Genomic DNA, 20,468 nt, shown 5'->3' on the forward strand with positions numbered 1-20,468 from the left:
CCACCTGAGCTGCAATGCTTACAGGTGCACTGCCCTGCACTGATGAAGTCAGTCGTCGGGCAAACCTTGGAACAAGAGGCTACAGCTTCACCTCTCTTGTCTTCGGGTTTTCACCTAAGTTCTAGGCCCTGTGTTCATAAGCCACACCTCTTTCATGCCCTAACTCCCCAACCCACTCTCTTCCTCCTGTCTTAATGATTGTCTGAAATCGCAAATCATCCTTGACTTTTCCTTCCCTCTGTTTCTCGTGTGCAAGCTATCATGAAGGTCTGTTACTTCCAAATCCAAACAGAAGCCCAGAATCTGTCTCTAGAACCTTCTCGTTCCCTCCTTTCCAGATGCCACCGTCTTCTCTCACACTATCAGTTCACACTCGAGACACCTGCAGTGGCCTCCTAATGTCTTCAGGCCGCGCCCTTTGCTACCCCGCTGCACCAAGCTCTCCCCCAGGCTGGACTGTTCCTTTCTGCAAGGACTTCATCTAGACCACCTCTTCTCAGGGTTTAGTGCGTCTCTCCCATCTCCTGCCAGGCTATTACAACAACTGGCTCACCCGCTAGTTGCCTATGGTCTTTCCATTAGATGTAAATTTCATGGGGCAAAGATCATGTCCACTCTGTTTACCATGTCCCCAGTGCTAGAACAGCGAGTGATTGGCAGGGAGTGAGCAGCTCGCTAGATTTGACTTGAGCGAATGAATGCTTTGAAGACTAAACTCTCCAGTGCTCACAAGGGCACCCAAGGGTTGCCATGAGCCACAAACAGCAGATTCCCCACCTCAGAGCCTTGCACTCCCCCCCCCCCCCGTTCCAACTTAAACATGGCTCTGCTGTGAGAAGAGAACCAGCGGTCACTCCAGTTGACGCTCTCCTTCTCCCACTCGGGCACCTCACCGGAAGGTGGATTTACTCCACACCCTCCTGAGAAGGAGCACAGTAGAGAAGGATTCGCTAACTTCTCAAAGAAAACCATTTCGTAAGGCAGCCATGAAGGGTGAGAGAACTCAGGGGAAGAGAGGTCAGCCCATGAACTTTAAAACCTAACCCACGGCTTTACAGTGCTGTGACGCGTGTGGATGAACTTACATTACAATGTATAACATACATTATAAACATGCATATGTAAATGTATTGATATTGATACCCAGTCATCCAGTAGACCCACTGCCCTTACATCCCATTCACATGCAGGGGTGTGCAGGAGCTTTAGGCTTCTGTGAAGATGAAATTTAGTGTGCTCTGAAGAGACACGCGCTTGAGCATGTGCGTGAGGTGGAGCTCAGAGCTGACGGCCACAGTCTGAGCAGCCGCTTCCCACCTTGCCTCAGGCCACGGAGAAGCTGGGACCTGGCACCTCACTCCTACGCAGCCTTTTCTCCGCCTAAGGTTTCACAGCCTCGAAGAGGGTTACTGCAGTCACGAAGGGCATTCCACGAATCAGGTGTGCTCTTTGGCTGCAAGGAAATCACCACCTCCACCTCCGGAGACTGTATCAGGTAGAGATAACAATCTAAAACTGGACATTTACAGCAAAAGGTGTTTAAACATCTCTCAAAGAATATATAACAATAACAGTGAGGATAACAATGCGACCAATAGTACAAAAGTAACGTTTCTGGAACCCCCACTGGCCCCGGGCAGTGTTCTACATGCCTTCCCATGCTAATCTGTTTGTCACATAGCCCTGCCGGAAGAACCGCTCTATTTCCAGGTTACTGGACACTAGAGCCGAAATAACCGGCTGGAAGACATACAGTTAGTGCTTCTGAGGCCTAAGCGAGGCTCAAACGCAAATGCTCAGATTCCAGACTCTGCTCTCGGCTGCTGCTTTTCTTTGCTTGCTTGTGTGTTTGTTTGTTTGAGACAGAGTCTCACTGTGCAGCCCAGAACACTTTGGACTTTCGGTCCTTTTGCCTCAGCCTTCTGGTTGCTGGGATTACAAGCACGTACCATCACGCCTGGCTGTTGTACCACTTTCTTATTTTTCTTTACTCAGAATAAAAGAAAATACCAAATTATTTCAGGGCTAAGCCGAAGAAGTAAGCTGATCAAGCTTCCCTTGTTTAATGATGTAATTTAACTTTCCATATGTACTATGTATACATGAGTAACATGTATCTATAGAAGCACATCCTACACGTACTGGTAGTCATAAAGAAGCAAATTAAGTTTCTGAAATCTCTTAATGCAGAATTTACATTAATATTTTAATTAATTAATTTGGCAAGGGACTAGAGCACACCCTACTGGCCAGCTAATAGGAAATACAGTATGTACTTTAGACAAAATGTTTGAATGTGAAATACTTAAAAGAAACTTGAAAAAAAAAAACTATCTCAAAAACATCTAGCTTATGTATCTAAATAAATTAATCCATAGGATGTTAAAAATGTCTTAAAGTTATAAGTTCTAGAGATGTGGGTAGAATTGGAAATATAATACTTGTTAAGGGAGCCTTACGTACATAAGAGACAACTCAATTCAAAACAAATGGGCCGGGTGGTGGTGGCGCACGCCTTTAATCCCAGCACTGGGGAGGTAGAGCCAGGAGGATCTCTGTGAGTTCAAGACCAGCCTGGTCTACAGAGCTAGCTCCAGGACAGGCACCAAAACTACCCAGAGAAACCTTGTCTCAAAAACAAAAAAACAAAACAAACAAACAAACAACCCCCCCCCCCAAAAAAAAAAGATGGAGTCTGTCTTCATTCTGAGGAAAAGAAGTCAATTCCTTCCCTACAACACTCCAAACAACAGACTAGGAAATTCTAATACATTAGCACACACAATCTTCTCACAGGCTACAAATCACTCCCAACCTCGCGTGCGTGTGTGTGTGTGTGTGTGTGTGTGTGTGTGTGTGTGTGTTGTGTAGCCCTTTTAAAGTGAAAATCTAGAAAAGAACAGCAATATCCTGAATTACAGAAGGAAAAACAGAAATGTTGCTAACAATTGTTTTGCACGTGTGCCTGCTACTTTTCCCATGGCAGCTGAAGTTCAAAGTTCTGGGGAAGCCTCTGCTGTCAAGCAGCACTCCTTGTGAATGAGTCCCAGGGTTCTCACTCTTTTATTGTTTGAGAAGTTCAGACATGGCTGTAGTGTACTTTGATCAAGTCCACCCCTGCTCCCTCCCTTTCAGCTCCTTCCCAGGCCCTCTTAAACTTTTCAAAAATAACATTTAGTCATTTAGGTGTGAGTGCGTATATGGAGGTCAGAGGGCAACTTGCAGGACTTGGATCTCTCCTTCCATCATGTGAGTCCCAGAGATCGAACTCAGGCGAGCCATCTGGACGTCTGAGTCTCGGGTTCTTATGCGGGCTTTAAAGTAATCCACAGAGTCTGCTGCAGATATGGGGGGGGGGCTATTTCCAACAGTGTAGTACAGTAAACAAAAGGCCTCTAAGAAATAATAGTTCCCACTGTTCATGTATTTTTATTGCACTCATCTACAGACTAGTAAAAGGTGTCGAATACATCTTATATATTGAGAAAAACAAAAGCCCTATGATTATAAGGTAATGCAAAAAGTGTTTCTCTTTTAAGTATTTCTTTTTAAACGAAGCACACAGAACACTTATAATGAAGAATAAACAGGGAAATGTGTGTAGTCTTTTATAGGTTTGCTAAGGCCCTGTGTGGCAGGTACATCAACGCTTAGACATGACATGTGGGATCGCTTTAAGAGCAGAGGAAAAGTACCACTGTGAGTCTCAGGTTTCTGAGCCAGAACCTCAGCCTCGTTCTTCTTCCAGAGACGGTTAAAACAGAGTGGTGCAAATGACAAACGGGGTCAACATGACAGAAGACTAATGTTTTAAAACATTGTATTTCACTACTGCTTTTAAAGAAATCAGCTAATAAAAATTCCTCAGGAAATGGCCTCAAAGCTAAACCAACTTTGAAAGACTTTAAAAAAGAAAAAATTTTCAATTTTTGGTAGGGGCAATTTAAAACAAGGTAGAAAAGAATATTTCCTCTAACTCTCTACTCTGGTGTCTGAACTGCTAGTCAATGAACAGCAAGTGATCCGCAGACCAGAATCACTCCACGTGGCTCAGTGTTCTCACCTCAAACTCTTCTCACACTAGTCTACATTGTTTGGCATATCAACGTTATTCTAAACTATTATTAAGCAGCCTGTAGAGCATAAGTTTTCTCACATAATTCCTCCACAGCTGAGAAAGCTCCATTAATATGAGTAATTATGATCTAAGGTCAGTGAGATAGAAGTTCTAATTACTTTTCCCCAAAAAATGTGTAAGCTAAATGTTTATTTTGCAAGTTTAAAGTAGATCTGAAGAGAAAAACGAGATAAATCATATTACTAAAACTATTTTGTGATTTTTTTAATATAATTTACCAAAACATTAGCACATCCCACAGCTCACAAGGGTAGATGTATCCTGTTGGCCGTCTTTCTCCACAGGAGGTGTGTGTTCCAGGGTTGCCCTGGTGATTATCACTGTTTTATGAATAGGGGATATTAAAGCACACCAATAGGCTAGAGCACAAATTACAGCTGTATTGTGGTCACCAGAAATAGAGTAGCCAGCGTGCTTTTGGGAGGAAACTGGACCTCACTGACGTCCCCATTCAGTAAACGCTGCACTGGGAGGGCTGAGAAGCTGTTCTCAGGCAGATCTTTTAAACGCACACACACACATACAGAGAGGGGTGAGGGGAGAGGGAAGGAGAGAGAAGGGGGGGACACAGAGCATATGGGCACACCCTGAATATAAAAGGTGAGGGGCATGTGTGACTTTCAAAGCCTAGTCAAGTTGCGTGTAGTGACTTCCTGCCGCCTGTAAATCTCAACACTCTGGAGGCTGAAGGATCATGGCATTTGAGGTTAACCTGAGCTATACAGTGAGTTCTAGGCCAGCTTGGGCTACAGAGTAAACTGCCTCAAAACCCACTAAAACCTAAATAAGCAAGTAAATAATAAACATCTAGTTAATTTGGCAATGACTAAGATCCATAAGGTTAAAATACTTATTATGTGAAAGGCAATAAAAAGATGGGAGAATTGAACCTTTAGAGCCACCAGCCCCTGGAGACCAGTAGGAGCAATCAGGAGAGCAGACTGCTAGCGTTTGGTCAGCCTGCCCCTGAGAATAAACAGGCAAAGGAATACTTGAGATTTTTTTCTTTTCTTTCTTAAAATCTGGTGTTTGAGGCCGTGAATTTAAAATTAGGCCTTTGAGTTAAATTAAAAAGAATGCAAGTCAATACTGGAAAAGGCAAATCATTCCATGGGGCACAAAGTTAATAGTTAACCAGATAACGAGGCCAGAGCCTCATTCCATATGTTAAACTGGCCCAATTAGGTAGTGCTGAGCATATAACTATCAGGCATTCTTGCTGAAGTGCAAGAAGGGCTCTGTGCAGACCAGAGGTCAGCCACGGGTCTGCGGCCTCTCCTCTCGGGAACACCGTTAGGGAAATCTGTACTAGCTCAAACTGGAGGGCTTCGGTCTGTTTGCCTTTTTTCTTTAACTACTCTTGGTTTATCGTTGTATTATTTATTTTACGGTTAAACTATAAACCTAAGTTGCATCACCGGATTTCTGCCCCAAGAAACCTCCTCCCTCCAGACTTGATGGCGTTTTGTCCTTGGGCATCAGCGGCCACCCTGGGGCCACGAGACGCGGAGCACAGTACGAGCTGGACAGGTAAACCAAGAGGGCTGGGGGCAGGTGTGAGGGAGGCGCCCAAGATCAGCCTGGCTTTGCCGCAGGCCAGGGGCAGGGGAGTCTGGAGGGAGGCCTCCCTGATCCTGCCCACAGAGCGTGGCCGTCGCCCCGGCGGCCTCTCCCTGTCGCGCGGTCTCTCACCTTCCTACACTGTCCCTCACTGCCCACACTGCCCTTTAAGTGCCCGCATTAATCGTCACAGTTCTCCGCAGTGGCTCGCCCCTCCATCCCTCGGTGTCCTCGGCCAGGCCCTGTCCCTGGCTGCGGTCCCACACCCCATCCCCTGCAGGACCCGGGGGGACGCACCGCCTCCGCCATCCCTCACTGCCCCGCGGGCTCGGCCCCGTCCTTCCTCGTCCTCCACCTCCCTCCCCGGCTGCGGTGCCCAGCCGTCCTCCACGGCCCCTCGTCACCCCCACCGTCCCTCTCCATTCCTCATCTCTCTCCTTGCCACCCCTCACCTCTCCCTCGCTGCACCTCCGGGTGCCCCCTGCGTCCCACGCCCCTCCCCACCCCGGGGTCTTCCTCGGCCCGAGCGCACCTCAGCGCCACTTCCTTCCCCAGGGGCAGGAAACAGGGCTGCTCGCAGGCTTCTGAGGAAGGCTTAGGCCTTGGGGGCTCGGCGGCTCGCACAGCCGCAGCCCAGACAGACGAGGAGACGAGGCGGCCAGCGACGCCTGGCGGGCCCCACACGAACGCTTTCGCCGCGGCATTGCCCCTTTAAGCAGCCGGCCGCCCGGATTGGCCGTCCGGGGGAGGCGGGGCAGTGAGCGTCGACGTCACGCTGTCGGCTCATCCTATATATACGGCGGCGGCCGCGGCGGCGGCTGCGGCGGCGGCCGAGTGCAAGGCAGGGAGTGTGAGCTGTGTAGTGTGCGGGCGAGCGGGCGGCGGGCGAGCGAAAGCACGGGCGAGCGAAAGCACTAGCAAGCCTACGAGTGAGCAAAGAGAGAGAGAGAGAAAGAGAAGGCGAGAGAGCGGCGAGGCGCCTGCGCGATGCTCGGGCCCCTGAGCCCGCGGCGCTGAGCCAGCCGGAACGGACATGCGCGGGAGGGCGCCGCGGGGCCCCGCTCCCCTGGGGTAAGGGGCCTGGCGGGTGTCGGGGAGCCGCGGGACACGGGGTGCGGGCGGGCGGGCTGGACCGGGGGCGGCGGCGGCGGCGCTGCTTCCAGCGGAGGTGCGCGGGATGGGCCGGGGCGCGTGAGTGAGGAGCCGCGGGCCGCGGGCGCTCTCGGCTTCCCGCCGGGGCCATGCACCGGCGCGCTCACGACACGTCTCCACAGCCCGGGGCTCCGGAGCGGCGGCTGCAGGGTCTGCTGCGGCCGGGGCATGCTGCGGGGAGGCTGGGACCCCCTCCATCTTCCCTCTCACCCCGCGCACCCGTCAGTCCAGCCCGGAAAGCTCCAGCGGGACGCTGCTGCGGGCTCGGAGATGGCTAGTCCCTGGTTGGTACCAGTTCTGAGTCGCAGTCCGACTCGGCCACGAAGGTCATTGCCTTTTTTATTTAATTCATCCGAGTTCTTCCGTGGCCTTTTCCTCCCCAGGATCGTGATTCTTTGCCTTAAATGAATTAAATTTTACAGAAGGAATGAAACTGCAGAATGAACTGTTCAATCGCAAAGGCTCCTTGGCAATATCGTGTATTTATATGTATGTCGTATCTTTGTTCAGATTAGCCGTGATTGGTGGTGCTGGATGGGTGCTTCCTCAGTCTTTATTAGGATTTCATCACTGCTTGAAAGAAACCAGTCTCCTACCTGATAAAAATGTGAATAGATTGTTAGTCATAAACTTAAGTGTAGTAAGAATAGAGACTGTAGCTTTAAAAGAGATGTGACGGGAGGCACACCTGCAACACAGGTAGGGCAGGACTGGTTTCCAGGCAACTGTCAGGGGTGAAGAAAGGTGAGGTATAAATTGCCTTTTTTTTTTTTTTAGCCTCTTGAAAAAAAAAAGGGTTCTCCAGTTTTAAACTTCCTTAAGTCTGTCTGTGCTGGTGTAGTGGGCCTGCATCTGCTGAGACTGGAACGTCGGAGTTCACTGTCTGCTCTTGCGTTTTAAATAACCTTTCTTAAAACATGTATGCAATTACGGAGTTTTAAGAAAGATTTTGCTTAAGTAAGAAACCAAAGATAGTCTGAATACCTATATCAGCAAAAGGGCAAATTTTATAAAGACAAAAATAATAAGCTGGTTTCTTACTAACCTGTTAATTATGGCTGATTCTTATCAGTCCATCCCTTTCTGGATATTAGGAGGTTTGAAAGGAAATACATGAAGATTTTTTTTTAACAGGGACTGGACACTTTATCATGGCCTCCACGTCCTCACCTGTGTTCTAGTGGACATTTGCTAATAAGTGGTAAAAATCTTGAACTGTAGATTTCTATCTTGGCAAATAAATTAGATGATACACTCTTTAAGGGCAGGCACTCTGCCTTGAATAGCTTTTATTTTACACAGCCTTGCACATAGTTGATGTTGATAAATAAATGCATGAAGGCTCATCAGGATTGACCCAGGCACTGATAAGGTTTGGAAAGAAAATCTGTTGTTCTTTTTTAATGGCTGTTACAAAATGTCTAAATTACTCATATTTTTGAGAGGTAGAATTACTGATTTTTAACGAGTTGGATTTCCTACTTTGAGTTCACAATAGATAGTTTTGAGCCATTTGTGTGACTTAATTATGTTGTAGCCTTGTGGGTTTTTTTTTTAATGAAACTCTTTATTGCCACTTCTCCGAAGTTGTACTAGATAATGCTGCCTTTCTGCTCATACTAATTGTAGCTTTTAAAAGCAAGTTCCCTAAATTACAGGTGCAATCTACCATGCTTGCCGCTGACCTGATTGTCAGCATACCATCAAGTTGCTTTAGAAGAGAGCAGAGGAGGGGAAAGGTGGTGCCCAGGACGATTCCTGGAATTTGAGTGTCAGTTGGCTCCCTCTACAGAGAAACAACTCCACTCCTAATCTCCATAAATACAAACTGGTACCTCATCATCAGGATGCACATAACAGCCTTTGCAGGTGCTGGCCATGCTTTATGAAAGCTAATGAATAATAACTCACTAGATAAGCACAATTCATTGTGGCATTCTGACATTATTCACACAGTTTAAACTTGATAAATGTGGATAAAACTGGTGAACTTCAGAGTCCAAAATGTAAATTAGTAACTTAACAAGATTGGTGTTGAGAGAAAAGTTAGTGTGGGATTCAAACTTCAAGAGGTGAGATTTGTAGTCTTCATTGACAGTTTAGTCCATTTTATAATATACAGTTGGGGGCAGGGGTCTTGCAAAATGGCTAGTCTTTCAGGCCTCAGTGAATAATACCTTTACAATCTGGAATTAGAGGTCTTTTCAGTTTTAAATAGAATGGTAGTAAGGACTAGAAGTTACTGTTCGAAAGCTCTTATTAACAACCCATAGACAAGAAGAAACTTCGCTAGTTACAGAGTTTACTCCACATGGAAGGTGCTTCTCCTACCTCATCATTTCATGGCTGTCCCTTCCCTGTCCTTTAAGACATCAGTTCTGAAGTCAGCTGTCTAGTGAGGCCTCCTCTGACCACCTGTGTAAGTAGTTCCCTGCCTCCTTATCCTGTCACCCTCTGAAGTTTATTATCCCCCTCCTCATTAGCTAGAGGGTTTCATCAGGCAGCAGCCATTTTTCTTCATGTAAAGTAGTATCTAGTCCAGAAGAAGCATTCAATATGCATTTGTGAAAATAACTAATGTTTGTTCTCTTAAGAATCTGACCTGAAGAAAGTCAAGTGCCCGTTCCTGTCTTTGCAGTTAGCTAACGTGGAGGTCTTAACTATCCCTCCTTTGTATGGTATCATCCCTTTAGGTAAGCAAGGGTGTTAGAAGAAGCAAGGCTGCCGCCTAAAATGATGGCTCCACAGAAGGGAGAGGTGGTGGGAGTGTGGTGAGGAAAATGCTGGCCAGCTTACAGCACAGAGTAGCCCAGATGGCCTTTCTGCCCAGAGCAGGATGTTTCACTCAACTGCTAATGGAGATTATAATCCCTGCCTCTTCTTAGAGGGATGTTGTAGGGATCAAGTGAGGTAGTGTGTAAGAAAGTGCTTTGTAATTTGTAGAGTGCTTTACAGATAAGAGAATTCTGTTACTGAATTCCAGGTTTTATGATAGAACCAAGTTATATTGGGATCCATGCTATGAGAGTATTAAAAGGAAGCCTATTGGATACATGTAGTAACCCTTTTACAAGTAAGGACAAATATATGTCACATTAGTTATTATGTACGACAGAGCCATTGTGGGGCATCAGTGTAAGAGGAAAGATAAAGACCATCAAAAGAAGTATTTTAAGTGGTCAGAAGGTTAATTTATGCCTTGATCTGCCCAGTTTAGATATCTAGGCCAAATAGATAATTGGTGACTTTTTAATAGGGAAATTTGAGGAAGTGAAATGGGAGCGTTCATAGGCTACAGGTTAGTTACTCAAGGAAATAGTTACCAAATATAATCCCTCCAAAAATGTATCCACCTTACCCATAGAAATCAACTGTGTATCTTAAGCATTTTAGCCCATCAGTTGAATAGCCTGGCGGACTAGAAGAGAGGATGTGATATGATCAAGAGACTGAACTTTGAGTCCAGGTTTCCTGGAGTAAGCCTTGGCGTTACTGTGGCTCATCAGATCTGAGATGGATCAAGTTCCAGAAGCTCCTCAACTGTAATTGAGAGTAGTAATGGTAACCTACCGGGACCTACAGGGTTGGTGCAAGGACAGAACCCTGAAAAGGCTTCCTGACAGACAGTGTCCTTTGAATGTTACTTATTATTAACACCTATGTGTTAGTTTTAACCATCTGGAGTTGCCTATTGGGTGATTTAAATGCTTGTTAAATAAACTTGAAGTTTTAAAGGCTCACTTCCCATCATTAGACTATTGTGCTCATTGTCATTAAGATTACAACAGACTCCAGGTCTTTCACAGGTACAGTGTATTATTGCTTATGTCAGAAAGGAATAGTCTCCATCCTGTGTGTGCTCACCTGTTTGTGGATGACTGTTGGTTGTTGTGCTCCGTAGGAAAAGTACCGATGTCAAAGACCGAATTACAGCTATTGATTGTGGTAGATGAACGAATGGGGGGTTGTGAGCTTACTATGTCTTAAAATACTTAGCTAGGAACTTTCTGACTTACTGAAGAAGTTCTAGCCTTTGATTTTTTTATTCTGACAGTCTAGATATCAATTATTTTCCTTGTTGCCTCCATTTTCACCATGTACGAGTGGGCCAGAATATGTCGGGTTACATTTAAAGCCCTCTGAGGAATGCAGTTGAAAACACAAATCTTCATTTTCATTTCATCCTTTTGAACAGCATTTTTTTTTTTTTTTTTTTTTTTTTTTTTTTTTTGGTTTTTCGAGACAGGGTTTCTCTGTGTAGCTTTGCGCCTTTCCTGGAACTCACTTGGTAGCCCAGGCTGGCCTCGAACTCACAGAGATCCGCCTGGCTCTGCCTCCCGAGTGCTGGGATTAAAGGCGTGCGCCACCAACGCCCGGCTTTGAACAGCATTTTAATATTTGTTGAAGCTGTCACATTTTAATTGATTCTATGCAGGAGTATCATAGTTCATTTTACTTTAAAAGTCATTGATGCATCTAATACAGAGGCCATTTCTGCCTGGTTTTCACGGAAGCATATAACAAAGATTTTCTTAACTTGTCTCCTTTCTTTCCCTATCCCCAAATCATAGCTTCTGAAATAAAACCTAACAGCCTTTTACTTCAGGCCTGTGTTCTGAAGTAGCTGTGCAGACTGAAGTAGCTGTGCAGACTGCTGCCCCTTTGCCTTCAGTACATGGGTGCGGGCGGCGTCGTCTGCTTGACTCGACAGTTGTCTTTGTGCCTCCTTCCCATCCAGGAAGACGAATGGCCACTCTTAACAGCCAAGGGACTACAGGTGTGACCTGTTCTATGATTTTAGAGCCTAGAGCCTCCTGCATAGCTAAGTAGTGCTGAGCATGCAGGTAGATGTTAAGTGGTTTTCCTCCGATTATTAATAATCCACAAAACAGCCAATAAAACTGATTTCCATTTTCTCCCAAAGGTGATCAGACTTTTTTAAATGAGCATAGACAGTGGTGTATTTGGGGAGGCTCAAAAGTCATAGCATGTACCAAGTTTCTAATCAGTTTCTTCTGATGAATTTAGGCTTTGTAGTTACGTTATGCCTTCCCTGGTTAGGTAGGTAATTGTTAAATGCAGCTGAAAAGACCAATTATCATTGTGAAGAAACATAAATCAGGTTCTAGAACCAGATTGAAAGAAGGAAATTACATCACACTCTTAAATAAGGAAGCACTGGGCAGAACTGGATGAGTTGTAAGACAAAAATGTGCCCCTCCTCCTCTCATGGATTGCTCCTGAGATGTGTTAGTGAGATCTCATAGCAAGGTAAGCGTATCTAGGTTACTGCCTTAAGGTAGCCTGGCTTTGTGTGTTAAAGCAGTGTCAAAGTGAGTATTTTCAAGATAAAGGAATGTGAGTTCATAGAAAGCCACATGCAATGTGCTGTTTTGGTATAACGTGACTTTTTTTTTTTTTTTTTTTTTTAAGAAAGTAACAGAGTAGCAACAAAAGCAAGGTAGATGGACTACAATCCCACAGGAATAGTATGTAAAAAAGTACAGTTTGTTTTCACTGCTTTAAGTACATCCTGACAAGCCATTTAGAGAAGAGAGCCATACTAGCTGCCATTGATGCCTAGACTTTTTACTCAGCCTACATACTACCCACTTTGGATTTGGGAAGTGAATTTAGGATATTCTACATGTGTTAGATTATTATTGGGCTATCTCAACCCTCTAGTGATACTAAGTGGATCCCGTAACAAATTTTTGTGCTTTTCCCCTTAGCTCCTCTTTTTAGCCTGGGGAAGATCTCGTGTAATTACATTTTAAAGTATGAGATGGCTGTTTTCTCAGTGTTCACTTAATATTTATTAAAGTAAATATGCCACAATCTACAGGGGGAAATGTCAGGCACCAGTCCTGGATTTGAAGGGTAGGAGGGGAGCCTGGGCATAGCACAGGATAGCTAGGAACAGAGAGATGTGGCTCTGGCTTTCAATAAAAGGGGAGGACGGGCTTGTGAGGGAACACAGCAGAAGAGTGAGTCTTCAGGGCTAGAGGACGAGCACGTGAGAGCTGGAAAGGGTGGGTTAGGTAAGGTCTCTTTGTGGGGGTCTTTAGAGCTTTTATGGTTTCTTTTTGGGGTGGCAGTTGAGGAATATTGATCTGATCCTGTTGGTTGTAGTATGGTTTAAGTATTTTCAGACTGGAGGCCAGCTGGAGCCAGTAAGGGGAAGAGAGGCTTGAGAAAATGTAGACTGTGTGTGGAGGTTGGCAGTCGAGACTCAGGCTCACAGTGTCACTTCAGGAAATGTGATCCTCCTCGACCAGAAAGGGGCGGGGGGTGGGGGGTGAGTTAAGAGAAGGAATTGGGTTCAGATCCTGTAAGATGCCAGAGGCCCATCCAAGTGGAAAGATAATCACCAGACAGTAAGAAATGCAAAGTTGAAGCCAGGTTGCACTTACCTGTTTAGGAACTATCTGTGGAGTTGAAGCCATAGAAATGAATTAAATGTTTTTAAGAGTAAAATCTTAAAAAAAAAAAAAAGGCTACTAATAGAAATGAAGTATTGGCATTTAACTGCATTTTGCCTCACTAAGAGTATTAAAATTACTTCATGATTGTATAAGTTATGTCATGCCCAAGGTTATTTAGGTCCTGGTCTGTACTGTGCTACCTGAATCAATTTTCACTTTGCTGTTCTTGCATTTCCTAGCGGGATATCATCTTGTACTTTGAGGTATTGATATTCATACATATCTTTGCAGTTATTTTCTTCATGGTTTGAAAGGTAGAGCTAGCTCTGCAGTTAGAAAGACTTGAGTAAAATTTAAAACCTTGTAGCATTAGTCAGATCTCAACTGAGCAGTATGTGTTGCTCTGTTTATCAGCTTAAATTTGACCAGGTTGATTTCTCTGCCCTCACCAGGAATATACAGCCTGATACTGGTTTTTGTTTTTTTGTTTTTTGGTTTTTTTTTTTTTTAAGAGAGGTAGAAGATTTTCTTTCAAGTGGTTTTCTAACCTTAGTTTAAAATCTGGAGAGAGAGTGTGTGTATCTAAACCTTAAACCTGTGGCATGTTGCTCTTTGGGGTTTTACAGCCTGAAGTTATTTTCCAAAGGATGAGAACACAGTTATATTGCTCTCCTTGCGTCTGCCATGCAAGCAAGTAGGAAGTTCGGATAGTTTCATAACATGGCCCATTCACAATTCCCCATTGAAATTTAGAGGCAGGTCACCTTCTATGAATACACAAAGACACTATTGTGGTCAGAAGTGAGCTGGCTTAGTGAACACAATTCTTTTTATACTAAAAAAATTTTTTTTCCTTAAGAAAGCTAACAAGGAGGTGATGGAAACAATGAATAAAAAATAACTTTTTCTAGAACATATAAATAATTTTAAGTGACCACTGAAATGTAAGTTTAGGATTCCAAGGCAGCTGGAGCAGAGGCGATCGTTACACAATCATTCTGTTGAAAGCTAAGATGTAGATGCATTAGGAGGCCGACACAGTAATTACTAGTAGTACTGGTTGGCTTGCCACAGGTGGGGGCTGGGCCTTCAGAACCCCGCAGCCTTGTCCTGTGATTGGGGTGAACAGTCTTCAGACGTGTGCTTTCCGACTACGTAACCACCACGTTCTTCCTCCCCTCTCGCCTTTCATTTTCACACACAGACCCTTTCCCGGTAGTCTGTCAGTGCTGTTTAGAAAAGGCTTGATAAGCCCTGGCTAAGCACGCACAGGGAGAGGCTAGCCTTTTTTAAAGTGTGTTTTTTAAATTATTACTTTATGGTAAATAACACATCTGCTTCATTTCAGTAATCTAAAAACAAGACTCAAAGCCCTCCCGTTAAATGAGGGTTTTTAAGTGACAGATCTTTTTTTTTTTTTGTCATGTGTCTGAGAGACTGGTTTAAAAAAATAAGGTTGACTCTTTGAAATAATATTGTAAGCCTGTCATAAAATCACTGCCTCAGTCATCGAAACAACTGGCTTTGTAAACATCTGTGGAGTATTTTTTCTAGATCATTAGCTTGAAAAAGCAAACAAAACCCTCATGCCTTCCCTATGGTTTATATTCAGTGAACATTCGCTTGTTGAGCCAGGTACCTGTGAGGAAGGTAGTGAGGACACAGCCACTTGTTCCGAAGTCCCAGCATTAGGCCTGAGATTTGTAAACAATGGCTGTTTAGTTGCTGAGCAATAGTAATAATAATAAGGAAGCGTCTGTGGTGCCTCTCCAACCAGCAGATGCTTCCCAGTCTCATCCTCAGTCCTACAGTGTTAGCACATGGTAGGTATGCAAATATTTAATGGCAGAATGGTGTAGACAATGTGTGGAGATCTCAAAGGGGCCTGTGTTCTGGGCAGTCGACAGATAACATCCTGCTGTCTATAAAGGAGAAAAGCCAAGCTTGCTAAGTGCACATGACTATCCGCAGACAGCAGAGGTTGGTGCTTTTCAGTATCTGCAGGGTTCTGCACCGTAAAAAAAAGTAAAATAGGAACAGACGTGTGGGGCCTTCAGCCCTGTAACATCCAATAAAGGGGGATTCTAAAGTTGAGGAGGTGAAGAACTGTATTTTGCCTTTGTTATCCATGCCTTACGGGGAGCAGAACATGAATTACTGGGTATCTCACAAAGGAGAATACAAAGAATGTCCCTGAAGTGTTTATCTTTGAAAGGGAGGGAGGAAGCTGTCCACAGGACACTGAAGCTGGGAATCTTGCAGAACTTGATTTTTACAAGATAATAGAAATTAGTATCTTCATATGTGACTGTCTTCTTGAGCAAGTAATAACTGGAGAATATGTCTTCTGTGACCAACTCTGAAATAGAGTCCAAATAAATGTTAGGCTATGGGGCAGGTAGGTGGAGAATCTCTTGAGTGTGGGCACTAGTGATTGCTAGCTCAGCATGTGAAACAGTACTTTCTAAAATTACTTATTTTTTCCCCTGGGGTGGGGGAGGGTAAGGCAGGGTCTTGCTATGTAAGCTGGTCTCGAACCTACCATCCACCCGCTTCCGTCTCCCATGTACTGGCATTATAGCCACACACCACCATGCCTGGCTTAAACTTCCTTTTTTGGCTTGGGAAGACGGGTGGGATCTACTGTGCTTCCTGCCTGGTCCAGCCGTGCTGTAGAAGGTCGGTTTGGTGGGCTGCAGGAGGGTGTGTGCTTTGGAAAGCGACTGTCCTTTGCTCTGCACCTGGTAAGCTCTGTAGCAAGGGTTGACTTTTCTGGAAATGGATTCTTTCTCATTCTCTGAAAAATGTTTCAAGCGTCAGGTTAGTGTTTAGAAAAAGTAAAAATTATTTTGCTGTCTACATTTTAAGTGTCCTCATGAGAAGAACTAGAAGGTCTGTAACCAAATTTTTCCACCTCCCCTCCATCTCGAATATTAGCCTACTTATGCTGCAGTATAGACTATACTGTTTCCGAATTATTTTGACTGTTCTCTTATTTCTTCTTGATTTCCCCAGGGAATGAAAGCTACTGGTTGACTTAGAAACCCCTGGGCTTCCCAAGTTTGAAGACGTCCCAGAGTAAGGCACCATGTCAACGGCAGGAGTTGCTGCTGCTCAGGATATTCAAGTCCCATTAAAAACTGGATTTCTGCATAATGGCCAAGCCTTGGGGCCGAGGAGGAGCTGCTGGGGCGGCGGCGGCGGCGGCAGGGAGTTTGAGAAGTAAGTCAGGAGGGGGCCCCCGTCCGTCCATCCGTGCTGTGTGCATTCCTGAGCTACAGCCACACAAGATGGGATTGCTCGCTCATGACCATGGTGTTTTCCTTTGCTTTCAGTAACTTTCTAAACATTGATCCAATAACCATGGCCTACAGTCTGAACTCCCCTGCTCAGGAGCACCTAACAGCTCTTGGTATGTATGGAAGTCTGCGGAGTAGTGCATGGAGCGGGAGGCAGTCTGATTAGCTTTGCCTTGTCCTCAAGCAGTGTGTTCTAGAGGAGGACACCTAGGCGATTTCCAACAACAGTGACACCTGGTGACAGCAGATGCTGCTTCACTACCTGTACCCCAAGTTACTGATTCTAAAGAGAACGGTGGAAACGGGATTTTCTAAATCAGGAATTAATTTGCTCTCAGGGATGATGCAGACTTGACTTTAAACAACCTTGGACATTATGTCTTGTGTATTCCTAGTGCTAACGCGCATGTAAAAGCAATCGGTGCAAGTAGTACACACGGTAATCAGACTTAGAAAACTGCAGTGTTTTAATGTGAACATTATGTTCTTTAGATTTTTGTCAAGAGCTTCTTATCAGGTGAATGCATTGCAAGCGAGTCCATTCATTCAATTACGATATGCTGGCAGGAAGGACCTCACCTTGCCTTATCTCACTCATGCCCGGCATGCCTTGTATTGTCGCACGTCTTAAGTGGCAAGCCTGGTGTAGCATGGTACTCGTGTAAATTATACGCTGTTCATCTTCTGTGAATTTTGCACACGTCACAAAACTTGCCTGGGACGTGTGGGTGTATGCCGAGCACATGTCCAAGGGAGATGGCCGAGATAATTTGTTCTTTGAACCAGATCACGTGTGTTCCCCTACTCTGGCTCTAATTAGACCTGTGGTGCTTGCATGGTGTCCTCAGGGTTACAGCAGTCAGGTGTTTCCCTGACGTGGGTAGGGAGCTGGAGCTCAGGTCCTGGGCGCTCTCGTGGGGTGAAGGACAGAGGAAGTAGCACTGCTTTTGATGAGTGTCTCCGTTCCTTTCAGGCTGTGCTCCGCGGCCTGCTCCAGTGAGTGGCCACTTCTTTGCAGACTGTGGTCCGTCTCCAAAGTCAGGCTTGCCCCCTCTTATTATTCCCCCAAGTGGCAGCCTGGGACAGCGTGAAGAGGATCAAGTTGTGTGTGGTTTTAAGAAACTCTCAGTGAATGGGGGCTGCACACCCACACCTCCACTTACCCCTGTCAAGACCTGCCCTTCCCCGTTCCCCTGCGCAGCTGTGTGTGATCGTAGCTCTCGGCCGCTCCCACCTTTGCCCATCTCTGAAGACCTCTCTCTGGATGAGGCCGACTGTGAGGTCGAATTTCTAACCAGCTCAGACACAGACTTCCTTCTAGAAGACTGTGCACCTTCTGATTTCAAGTATGATGTTCCTGGCAGGCGAAGCTTCCGTGGGTGCGGACAGATAAACTATGCATATTTTGACACCCCAACTGTTTCTGTAGCAGATCTCAGCTGTGCATCTGAGCAGAACAGAGTTGTTCCTGATCCGAATCCTCCCCCGCCTCAAAGCCATCGCCGATTAAGGAGGTCTCACTCAGGACCCGCTGGGTCATTTAACAAGCCCGCCATCCGGATATCTAGCTACACACACCGAGCTTCTCCCAGCTCAGATGAAGATAAGCCTGAGGTCCCTCCCAGGGTTCCCATACCTCCTAGGCCGGTGAAGCCAGACTACAGAAGGTGGTCAGCAGAAGTGACCTCCAACACATACAGTGATGAAGACAGGCCTCCCAAAGTCCCCCCAAGAGAACCTTTGTCACGGAGTAACTCCCGTACCCCAAGTCCTAAAAGCCTTCCGTCTTACCTCAACGGGGTCATGCCCCCGACCCAGAGCTTTGCCCCTGACCCCAAGTACGTCAGCAGCAAAGCCCTGCAGAGACAGAACAGCGAGGGCTCGGCCAGCAAGGCCCCCTGCATCTTGCCCATTATTGAAAATGGGAAGAAGGTGAGCTCAACGCATTATTACCTACTACCTGAGAGACCGCCCTACCTAGACAAATACGAGAAGTATTTTAGGGAAGCAGAAGAAACGCACCCGAGCACCCAAATCCAGCCACTGCCTGCTGCCTGTGGTATGGCCTCTGCCACAGAAAAGCTGGCCTCCAGGGTGAAAGCGGACGTGGGTAGTCATGTGAAGCGCAAACATTTATCGTACGTGGTTTCTCCATAACCATGGGGGTCATGGCTCAGCGGAAGCTACATGGAGCGGATGGCTTCCAGTTTTCCGATTTGAGGTTCATGGACCAGGCTGCAGAATGCAGTCGGACTCCGTCTTAATGAGAAAGGCTCAGAGCAGGCGTGAGGCGCTGTACGCTGGGAGTCCCTGGTGATCAGCGTCGGAGAAAAAGTATAAAGATGTGGTCGAGTGCAGGGGAGGATGGGAAGACTTGTACATTTGACTACATTATATACCTATGTATAAATGTGCGGTGTAACCATAGACCATAGCTGCAGGATAACCAATTAGTCACTATCTTAGAGTAATATATATTCAGAATAATTAAAACCAAGCTGGAGGAACAGCTCCTGATAGTGTGAAAATTGAGCAAATGGAAGACAGCAGTATTGTTAGATCAAATTATAAATTGTGTGTGTGTTAAGTTCAAAGATTCCTGGCGTTAGAGCCCTGCTATATAGTTTGTGTGCCCGCCCCCTGCCCCCTACCCACCCCACCGCAGTTTTCTCCATACGGGACAGGGCGTGCTCTACCCCAGGCCTTTGCCGTCTTGTTGAAATCATTCTCTGGCCTAACACATCCAGCTCTGGGGGGTTTGTCTTATTGAGGAGGACAGCAGTTGCCGGACCACGTTATCACCCGTGTGCGTCTCGGATCTTGAAAATTGACAGAATTGGTGAATAACTTTTCCACACTATTCCTGCTTTTCCCCATCCACTGAGATGGCCCGTTGTAGCCAGAAGCTTTCGAGAAAGTGCGACGGAGCCGTGCTGGCTGTGGCGTGGGTGCAGGTTTTAGAGGTGCGGCCGTTAGCTCTGATTGAGAGTCACTGGGGATGGATGGTGTGGTTGTGTTTTGTTTGTGTTGTGAGATAACTTAACAAGCACCGCACAAGCGGGCCTTGTGTTGCTGGTTCCTGGTCAGTATTTCCGGGGATCGTTTGCTTTGTGAGTGAGACACTTCTGACCAATAGCACCGAACGTCTTAACGCCAGAGGTCACTTCAGCATCGTCCTGCTTTGCAAACTCACAGCGGGCTGCTTCACTGCCGAGATTCAGTGAGACACGTAGCTTTGTTCAGTTTTTTGTATCCTCTGATGCGTTTATCTTCTACAGATAAGCACAAAGAGAAGGTGCTTGCTAACAGGGGCTCTGCTGCGATGTCCCAACAAGCTGTTCAGTTTCAACTGCTGAATGACATTATTTGAGCTATTTAAAGCTTACTGTATTTTAGTATGAACTAAATGAAGGTTAAAACATGCTTTAGAAAAATGCACTGATCTCTGCACTGTGTGTACAGTATTGGACAAAGGATTTATTCATTTTGTTGCATTATTTTGAATATTGTCTTTTCATTTTAATAAAGTTATATTACTTATTTATGACACCGTTAATAATGTGTCTTGTCTAAACTCTTATAAGATGTCTCAAGCAACTGCTAGTCTTATTTTTTAAGCATGACAGAAGAGTCTCTGAAGTTAATACATGTTGAAACTTATTATAGATTTCTAAATGACAATTTGAGCAACTTAGTTGGGTATCCTACACATGTATGGGGGCTGAGGACTTGGCTCGGTTGTTCGAATGCTTGCCTAGCATGCACAAACCCTGGATTTGATCCCTAGTGGCACATAAACTGGGCATGCTAGCACATGCCCATAAGCTCAGCATCTGGGAGGCAGAGGCTGGAGGATCAGGAGTTCAAGGTCATCTTTGGTTACATATGGCAGTT

At 45.6% G+C, this 20,468-nt stretch overlaps 1 protein-coding gene across 3 annotated transcripts; it reads left to right on the forward strand.

Moving 5' to 3' along the window:
- Window positions 1-4,382: 4,382 nt before the first annotated feature.
- On the forward strand, window positions 4,383-20,130 carry Errfi1 (ERBB receptor feedback inhibitor 1). 3 transcript variants are annotated; one of them, XM_037203205.1, is made up of 4 exons: window positions 4,383-5,668; window positions 16,291-16,497; window positions 16,611-16,687; window positions 17,548-20,130. In XM_037203205.1, exons 2-4 carry the CDS (start codon window positions 16,364-16,366, stop codon window positions 18,729-18,731), a joined length of 1,395 nt encoding a protein of 464 aa, XP_037059100.1. In that variant the 5' UTR covers window positions 4,383-5,668; window positions 16,291-16,363; the 3' UTR covers window positions 18,732-20,130. The 3 variants fall into 3 exon arrangements, with proteins under 3 accessions (XP_037059100.1, XP_028738957.1, XP_028738958.1); XM_028883124.2 differs by lacking the exon at window positions 4,383-5,668 and adding an exon at window positions 6,515-6,769; XM_028883125.2 differs by lacking the exon at window positions 4,383-5,668 and adding an exon at window positions 6,956-7,176.
- The last annotated feature ends 338 nt before the right edge of the window (window positions 20,131-20,468 follow it).

This window comes from Peromyscus leucopus, chromosome 2, assembly GCF_004664715.2.
Source record: "Peromyscus leucopus breed LL Stock chromosome 2, UCI_PerLeu_2.1, whole genome shotgun sequence".
Lineage (NCBI taxonomy): Eukaryota > Metazoa > Chordata > Mammalia > Rodentia > Cricetidae > Peromyscus > Peromyscus leucopus.